At 45.2% G+C, this 9,990-nt stretch overlaps 1 protein-coding gene across 3 annotated transcripts in view; it reads left to right on the plus strand.

The window, feature by feature from the left end:
• Positions 1-9,365, plus strand: part of LOC146051508 (DNA (cytosine-5)-methyltransferase 3A) — a 111,505-nt gene extending 102,140 nt beyond the window's left edge. For all 3 annotated transcript variants that reach the window (XM_083167893.1, XM_083167895.1, XM_083167894.1), the window contains one exon: positions 369-9,365. In XM_083167893.1, coding sequence (XP_083024019.1) covers positions 369-510 — 142 coding nt within the window. In that variant the 3' untranslated portion in view covers positions 511-9,365. The remainder of the gene's footprint in view (positions 1-368) is intronic.
• Positions 9,366-9,990: the final 625 nt, after the last annotated feature.

Here is a 9,990-nt window from a genome sequence, read left to right on the forward strand (position 1 = left end):
TAGTGACTTAGCTATGTTGTTCTGGGGTCAGGAGGATGGGAACATTACAGACAGTGATGGATAGAATAATACAATAAGGGGGCATTCAATCCCGCCCGCTATTTCCACCAGGGGAAATAGCGCCCGCCGCCTCTTCAATGATACCGCTTCCGATGGGTGGAGAAGGTGCATTAACGGCGACTTTCAGTGTTTTTGAGGGTCTCCGCTAATGAAGGTGGACGTCGGCCATGTTCCTGTAAGTCATTTATTCTTTGCCATTGCAGAATGAGTTCCTGTTTATGTAACCAGTCAGATACGGGGGACACGAGGCCGTAGTGAATGATTTAAAGCGTTTCCTAATCTGAATTCTGGCTGTGTCTTCTTTGCAGGGTGTTCGGATTCCCAGTCCACTACACAGACGTCTCCAACATGAGCCGCTTGGCCCGGCAGAGGCTTCTGGGAAGATCCTGGAGCGTGCCGGTCATCCGCCACCTCTTCGCCCCCCTAAAGGAGTATTTTGCCTGTGTTTAAGTCATGAGGCAAAAGGGACCTGAGGCCGATCGCCCCAACTTTCCAGCTCCCCAGAGCCTGCGGCGCCTCACTGCTCCTCTCACTTCCACAAGTAGAAGAATATTCAGTAGGAAAATACAAAAACCTGGTGGAAGTGAACCCGCTGCGCCTAGGAGCCTGGTGGGACATGAGAGGACCGAGCAGACCCTTCTTCGTAATTCTCCTTCCATGTTACACTCTCCTTTGCATATGTCTATGTCTCGTTTTATGTTTTTTAAGTTTTTACCTTGACGTTTTATAGAGGGAGGTGTTGGGACCTTTTAGTCCCCTCCCGGCCCGGGTTTTAGTAAACTATAAGTCAATGAGTCTTTAGAGAGGTTCATCCTGGGGGTGGGGGGCGACGTCTTCGCAGGATGTTCTCTCAGGTTTTACATTGTTAGTCCAGTTTTGAGACGGCGTTCCCCTGTTGCTGAAAGGCTCAGTCCCTGGATAGTTTTATGGGTCTTTTAATCTGCTCCCCTGCTGGGGGGCGGGTGAGAATTTGGGGTTTAGGTTAAGCAACAAGAGAGTGTGAGGTGGCCTACGGGCGGACGTAGCCACACAAGGGAGGAGATGCAGTCCGTACGTCTCCTGTTGCAGCACATGAGGCCCAGGACTGCTAAGTCGTGCGATTTCAGGGGTGGCTGCCCCAGAGTGCCGCTTAGTGGTCCGTTATACCGGTATGGGGGGGTCCGTATGTCTCTTGTATTGTTCAGTTTAAGTCACCATTAGGTTATTTGACAAACAGCATTTCTGGTGTGATCATGCAGCAGGATTCATGTTCCTTGTTAAGAAAAAAGGTGGCAAAAATATACAATTTTAGATATTTTTTTTTTATATATAAATAATGTGTTTTTTTTTTTTTTTACAGTGTTTCTGGTGCCTCGTGCAAGAGGCTGGTATATAGCAGCTCAGACAAACAGCTCTGACCTCTACCACTGTTTACAGATATATACTGTATGTGTAATACCTCTGCAGGTGTGAGCACAGCCTGTCTGTGGCATGGCCCCTCACAGAGCCCAGTCCGGTGGCGCCGGTAGGCCCGCAGAGACGTGTGCCGATTTTGGGGTCCTTATTACGGTGCTTAATCTTTTCACTTCTTTATCATGTGATCTTCCTCAATATACGTCTCTGCAGCTGGGGTGTGCCACTGCGACTGGTGGGGGGGCAAGCCGACCATGCTCCGTTGTGTGGGTGTGTGTATATATGTGCGTATACATACAGTACGTAGATATACACCCACACGCCTACGGATAGAGCCATCCTCATCTAGCCCTTTAATAGGATTATGCTGTATTGTTCTATGTATTGTATTGCAGCTGAGAACAATCGGCCTTGGCTCCCCATGGCTCTCCCGAGGAGGCCGGCTGGGGAGGGCTCCATCTGTATATCATACTGGTTTTGTCCATAAGTCCATATTGGACCTCGTTGCCATTATCATGATTTAGGCATTTTCCCTCACAACCCCTACGAGGGGGTCGCTGGGGGGGGTCTGCCAGTCACTGTATGAGCATGGGGCTTCCATCGTAGACACGTGGTATGTGCACACACTTGTAGCGGTAATATAAACAACTCTACTGGTACTACTTACTACTACTGTACAATTTCCTCACGTGGTGCTTTCCAACAGAGGGATGACTAAAAACATCAGCTCCCACGGTGCCTTACTGAAATGCTGTGCCACCCTCCAGCAACAGGGAAAACGTGGCACTTCCTGGACATGTGATCATGGTGCTCGCCACATGGCCCGGTGCTTCTTTCTTAGATTTGTGCCTAAGTTACAGATATCACAGGGGCATCATGGCACGACCACGTGCCAGACCAGAACGGTGATCTGTCCCAAACCGACCAGCGGTACAGGGGCTGAGTGCTAGAACCGATTTTCCCTATCAAGGTGCATAATCCCATCCACGCTCTAGAACCTTATAGTGCCTTACTGCACTGTGGGTGGTTGTTTTCTCCTTACTGCACTGTGTGTGGGCAGTTTTCTTCTCCTTACTGCACTGTGTGTGGGTGGTTGTCTTCTCCTTACTGCACTGTGTGTGGGTGGTTGTTTTCTCCTTACTGCACTGTGTGTGGGCGGTTGTCTTCTCCTTACTGCACTGTGTGTGGGCGGTTGTCTTCTCCTTACTGCACTGTGTGTGGGCGGTTGTCTTCTCCTTACTGCACTGTGTGTGGGCGGTTGTCTTCTCCTTACTGCACTGTGGGTGGGCGGTTGTCTTCTCCTTACTTCACTGTGGGTGGGTGGTTGTCTTCTCCTTACTGCACTGTGTGTGGGCGGTTGTCTTCTCCTTACTGCACTGTGTGTGGGCGGTTGTCTTCTCCTTACTGCACTGTGTGTGAGTGGTTGTCTTCTCCTTACTGCACTGTGTGTGTGGGTGGTTGTCTTCTTCTCTGGCCTCGTGAACCCACCTCCCCATTAGAATAAACGGAATATGGAAAGGCATACATATGTAAGAACTGGACATGGAGGGACAGAGCTATAAGGATGATGGCGATCCTTAGACATCTACTTCCACCAGATGAAACCACTCTTAGTAGTGGTGGGTGCCTAACGCAGAAATGTAGTCCTCCATGAGCCACTTCTATAGGTCCTAGTTAATGACTGGTGCTATCCCCCAGTGCGGTATGCTAGCACCTACACCCAGTGGAGGCTGCCATGTTTAGGAACCAGTCTCAGGCTCGTGAGCCAATGAGAAGCTTTGATACATGAATGTTGCTTCCACTTTGTGTAGGTGACCGGGACGCCATAGCCATTGTCTCTGAACAGATCCATGCTCTCTATACGGTGCCTTATTGCCAACATGCTTACGTATAACTGGCACCACCATTCCTAATGGTAATTTTCTATCTGAAGCAGGGGGTTCCAGACATGGCCTAGTCAGCCGCCAATTTGACGCAGTGGTTCCACCGATGCCAATAACCCAGGCCTGCATCCTGCCCCATCTCACAGCTATGCAATAGAAGAGTCCAAGGTTCCAGATCACTGTTGGTGCAACCTCCGTCAGCCCTGCCGTTCCCCAGGCCCGATCCATCTCTCCTGACAGGAGAATGATGTGCAATATGCAGAATTACACACTCAAGGGCCAACCATGGTGCTTGCTGTCTAGATTTCTACACAGTTACTGTATTAATGGGGAAATGTGCCCCCATTGAGTGCTAAATTATACTGGAGCTTCCAACGGAGCCGCTCAGGCAAGGCAACCCTCGCTCCCCTTTAGTGGGAGGACAAGCGATGTTTTTACTCATCCCTAAAAGCAAACAATAGCAGCTTCGTTTTATATGTCTATTTATAAACAAGGTCTTTAACCAAACACGATCCTTCTCAGCCCAACATCAGCGGGTTGCGTTATTTCACAACTGTTTGACATCTGTAATACTGGGATTAATTTGAGTTACGAAGAACAGGAGGGGGTGGGCTGCCCTCTCCCGATGAAAGAGGTGGGGGTGCACTTCAAAGCCTCCTCTGATATTTTCTAGTCTATAACCTCTGGGTCTGCTTACAATAATCTAGACTATCACAAGTGTTTTTGTGTTGTAGGGGGCTAACGCCCCTCTGCTCTCTTCTTCTTTGTATCAGATGTGAACATATTTTTGATTTTGTGTCCAAAGTACTTGATGAAGACGGGGCTGTGCTGTATCACTCAGACCGAGCGTAAACACAACTGTGTACCGGTGCCCATCTTCTCGTTATACTGTACATCACACGGCCTCAATTGGCCATCGTCATGACCCAAGCCTGTGCTCGCTGGCCGGCCAGTGTGTACATCACTACCGCCGGCCAGGCGCATCATAGTGGGACTGCCAGTCACGGACCTAAAGGCACCGTGTTTCTCATGCCAGAACATCTTGGCGCGTCATCTTATACTAGAGCAGCTTTTGAATAATGGGCAACTAATAAGCTACACCCAAAAAAAGTGAATATATTATAATGCAAATGACGGAGAAAATTCTGCTTTGCATTTTTGATATTTTGGGAAAATGTAATTCTTACAAATTTACACTTTCATCTCTGTAGAAAATTGTCCCCAAACTTCTGCAATAATCACAGTAATTCCTCTTACTTAGGCATCTTCTTCTGGTTAGCACTGAGCTCTGCAACTGAGCTCTAGTGTCTCATCCTTGCCCGGCATGGGCAGTGTAGCAGGTAGGTTGGCCTGGAATCTGTAGATCTAGACTGAAGCAGTGTGCTAAGTAAATTTCCCTGGGTTAGTTGAAACAGTTATTACAAAGTCGACATATTCTGTAATGCTTTGTGGTTGGTTGGCCGAGACTGGTGGCTCTTCCCGATGGTGAGTACCTGTCGGGTTGATGTCATTCTGTTCTCCCTATTCATCTCTGACCGCCCCAACCCAAAAAATCTAATTGTTTAGGAATTTTGAATGACTTTAGGGTATTTTGGCGGCCAATGAATTAAAAAATTAAACTAGTTTCCCAAATTGGATCTAGTGCTTGAGATAATAGATGCCCTCAATTAATAGGCAACTTAGCCACAATGTGTGCATATGGGAAACTACCGGAAACTTCTAGAAGGTGAGATGTTAATATTCTAGGTGTTCAGTCTGTGATCATTCTACAATATTCAACCTCCATATAGAAGTGACTGGTAGTTGGGCTCTTCGCCTTGTCTGGTCCATGTATCTCAAAAATGAGAGCTAATATACTGTAGCAAGACCAGAATGAGCACCACAAAGTTGCCCTACTATAAACGGCCAAACAATGACTGTTGACCATTGTATTGATGAGTGAGGTAGACTACAGTCCATCCTGGACTACAAAGAAGCCCAATATCTGACCTCCGTAAGTGGAGATGGTTCACCCATCCTTCAGGAGGTCCGACTGGAGTAGTGGAGTGAGTGGAAATAGCTTCTAGACCATATCAGTGATAGTAATGCCACCGCTGGTATCTGAATGGATGGCCCTCATGTAGCCACATCCATCCATGTGGCCATATCTGGTGTTGGAGCCCATTTTATAGATGGTAGAATTAGGTTCTTAATGAACTGGAATATAATTAATGAAGTATAATACCTTGACACTGGCCACCAAAGAGGAGATCCTGTTAGACTTTAGGTTGTGCTCTGGCCAGGTTTCGGTTACCGAATGCCGGAACACTTGGTGCTCTCTCCTCAAACACGTATGTAAGTTGTAGGAGTTACATGGTGCACAACGAGGTTCTCTGCTTAGGAACTCTTATAATGAGCAGAAGCTTTCGCCAGTCACCTGGGGAACCATCCTCTGGTATGTATCCTAAAGCTGCAGACCTTTGGCTTGGTTTCTAACCCACAGGTTCTCAAATTCATTCCTCAGGGTCCAAAACTGTTCACCTTTTCCAGATCTCTCAGAATCACAGGTGAAATAATTAGACTCATCTATGGGTCAGTGCGTAATGAGTACACCTATGCACCTGCCTGGTGACCTGGGAAACGTGAACTGTGCTGGGTCCCGAGGACCGAGTTTGAAAACCACTGGTCGGACCTGTGTGACTTTATTACAAAATGCTCTTTACCTCCTCTGCAAATGATCTTTACTATAATGAATACACACCTTTGGAATCTTAAAGAGAGGCGTACAGAGAGGCACATGTGCCTCTCCGTGTCTCGGCCCGGCAGCCGACACGTTTACCGGTGTAATATATTGATAACGGATCCAGAGATTATAAGTAACATATATCGATGTACGCGCTATTGATCGTTCTCTATGACACCGGCAACTGAAACAACTTTCAAAAGTTCTTCCCCGACAGGCCGTGTCAGTGTCATCCCGCATCACCACCGATGTGTTACCCCTGGTCAAGGTCTATGAGAGATGGTAGGGACGGCTCTGGCTGGGCACCCATGGGCCCGCAGAGTGCCAGAGAGAAGATATGTATTATGTAATATTACTTGTAAATCACGATGATATACGCTAGCACCATATGAAGAAATGGTCATAATATTGAAAATGATTAAACTGTATTCCATATTGGATAAGCACTGTGCAGGTACCCTCTAATAACGCTTCCCGCACACAGATGGTCTGTAGTCAGGGGAGGGGGGTTGTTGGATGAAACATGTTTACTGACAGTCTGGAGGTTTCACCTTCATGATTTGGGAGAGCTCACCGGTAGTAGAGCAGACCGTCATAGGGTGGACAATGAATGCATTAATATGGGGACTGGCTGCTGTCTCTAGTATGGTATGCCCAGAACCCTGTATTATATAGCTCCAGCGTCTGTTCTTTTCTGGGTGACAGCTTCCCTGGAAATGTTTAACAAGTCCGTAGCTTACACATTTGCGACTAGAAAAGTGCATACAAACATGAGAGGCGAAATGTACACTATGGGACGTACTGTTATATATCGCAGCCCATTGTGTATGTATATATATATATATATATTGCAGTCGATCCTGTCCTAGAGAACGGCAACAGAGCAAAGAGCATTTTGTAATATTCTTAACTTAAAAATGTGACTCCTTCCAGGGCGGATTTCCATAAGCCTAATGTATGAGTGACCTCATACAGGTGGGGGCGGCAGGATTAGTCTGGCACGCTGCAGTGATTGAGCGCCCAGCTCCACTCTTGCAGCAGACTTGGTAGTATAACCCCCTGGTCACTAGGATAGTGCCTCAGCATCACCCCTTATACAGCATGCTGTGGCATAACATCTAGTAAAATTATATACAATATAGCTCTTGTGGTCATGATTTGAACCACTGGGCTGGAGGAAAATTTCTGGGCAACTGGAAACCCCCCCCCCCTCCTGATCATACTTACGGCATCTGACACAATACCCGACTCAGTCATTGCTGTACAGAGTTGTCCCACATGGATCTTTAACAAGCTGATTGGTTGCTGCAGCTCAGTGCAAAATGTACCATGATCGGGTTCAGCTATGAACGGAACATGATCGTCTGGATTCATAGATCATTGCTTCCAATTTCACTAGATTAAAACTCAAGACCAAAAAGTTGCCCCTTATTCACTTTCGAGACACACACACAAACGAATGACCTCTATACCCAAGAACTTGCGTTCAGCAAACATGCGTTCTAAAGGTGCTGGGATAATTCTCTCTGTATAGAATGTCACATACTTAAATTTTTTTTTTTTTTCATTTTTCATTTTTTTTGGCACAGCCCTAAGAAATCGAAAACCTAAAAAATAGAAACAAAAAAATCTATTAAAAAATGCCTGAATTCCTTAAAATAAGCAGAAGGTGGGCGGTGATTTTAAAGGTGCTAAACATTTTATGAAAAATATATATTGTTAAATTAAATCTATCTGATGACTGACTGTTTTTTTTTCCTTTTGAACCTTATTTTTTTATTTTTCGTTCTCTTATTATATGGGGGTGGGGGGTGTTGAGGGATTCTCGGAGTGCTCCGTGAAAGCACCGTTATTTTACTCTTCTATATTATTATTACGGAAACAAACAAAAAAAAAATGTAAAAAAAAAACATTAAAAAGGCATTTTAACTTTGTACTTGAAATAAATACATAAGAAAAAAACCTAAAAAATAAAATAAAAATGCAAGCAGAAGATTTTATGTGTTTTAGCCTAGACATTGAAATAGTTGGTGCTTTAACTCTTTGTGACAATGATGTATACTGAATTGAAGATTAAACTATGTAGAGGATTTGATAACTTTTACTGTTACATATGACAATTGTATCATGTTTCGCCCATGTTGGAAGCTGGTTTCTGTTGATCATGTCCCCACATTCCGTGCCCAGCTAGCTTACGTACTTATCGTCTTTCCTTTGGCATAAGATGTCCTATCCATCCCTGTGACCTCCTGTTCTCAGTCACGACTGTGAGTTCTATGTGCGATTCCGCGCTCATCCGGCAATTTGCTCGACAAGTGGCGTCACCAAGAAAAAGAAAAGTAGTGATGGTGTGGTAGTGTGGCAGGAGATAAGGAGTTACCAGGCAGATGGGTATCCTACACGTGAATCTAGACTAGTCATAGTCCCTTATCTCCTGTCTGCTATTGACTAAAGCTACTGGTTTACAGCGCCATTTGTATTAGCATTTGCCAGCTGACCCTGGGTGTGATGCAAGTGGAGGTCCACTGTCCCCATTGTGTAATACTTTGGTTAATGTGTCTCTGGAACTCGTGCTTTGTAATGATGGCTTTAATTACATCAGTATATTAATGATCGAAGTACACATCTAGGTGCCGCGCCTACAGATTTCCTGCCGGTGCCCAGCCTTTGGAGGTTCAGTGCATTTCAGGGGGTCAGATGACTCCCAAGGTTTGAAAGGACCCTTGAATTTGTCCTTTTTTGGTAGACTTACCAATGGACCACACAACGGGCTCCAGACCACACCTCGTAAGCCACATTGGCAATTCCAGATAGTCTGCCACGGATGTTGTTGCATCTCACGTGGAGCTCTGGTTGGGGTCCTTCAGAAGTTGAACCAACGGGAGTGTCAGTGGCCTAGTTGACCGTGTCATACCCCTCCGATAACTGCTTTTCATTCCTTTATTAAGGAGACGCTCTGTCATTGAGTGGTGTTAGCTCTTGTTTTGTTCTAGAACTGCTATTTATTGACAGTAATAATGTACATTTCACCAAATGATTGCTGGAAGGAGAAGCGCAGGTGGAGAGAGGAGAACCTGAAAGACGTTAGTGGGGATGATTGGGGTTTTTGTTACTTAGGGGTATGTTTTAGAGAAACGAGCCCTCTTCTGTTGACATTCTGTTGTATCTCTATGTAATTGATGCTTGTGGCATAGCTGTATATGAACGATGAGGGAGTTCTGCCTGACGCAGATGGTCCCATCTGTATCTTCACCTCATTATTATTTTTGTGCCCAGAAAAATAAAGAGAAATAAAACATTTGAATTTATATAGTCCTTTATTTGTGCGAAAATGTCTTTAAAAAAAATTATAATGTTGATTTATTTCCATGTGACTCCATATCCTTCTACACCTATCGTCACGGCTGCAACTAGAACCATTTTTGTTTTTTTGTCTTTTCCCATCATGCATTGGGTTCACGTATACATGGAGGGGGGACCATAAATCTGTGGCTAGCCCATGAGGGTAAAATGTTGCTGAAATAAAAGACAATTACCTACACCTACATAAATTGCAGATAAAACAAAAAACACGTTGAGGGTATCTAACAACTTCCGCCCTCACCTAATGTCACATCCTGGTCAAAAAACAAGCTGGACACCTGGTCGAACCGAGCTACTCCGAGCAGTATCATGTATCTTCTTTTTGGTTAAACTGCTTAAAACTAAGGTTGGCTGGTTAAAACCAAATGGGTTCAATAAAAATAAAACACTATTTTTTTTTATTATCACACAGGTATGGGGAGGATAAACCAGATCAGAGTGCTATTTAGTCTGCCTAGCATCAGCTAAGTCTCCACAAACTACTCGTACATTCGATTATTCAGAAAAATGAGGGAGAAACAAGTACATTTACAGAGGAGAAAGACCTACCAGAACTCTCAAAACTGAACG

Source organism: Crinia signifera, unplaced genomic scaffold (genome assembly GCF_055691185.1).
Source record: "Crinia signifera unplaced genomic scaffold, ASM5569118v1 HAP2_SCAFFOLD_103, whole genome shotgun sequence".
Lineage (NCBI taxonomy): Eukaryota > Metazoa > Chordata > Amphibia > Anura > Myobatrachidae > Crinia > Crinia signifera.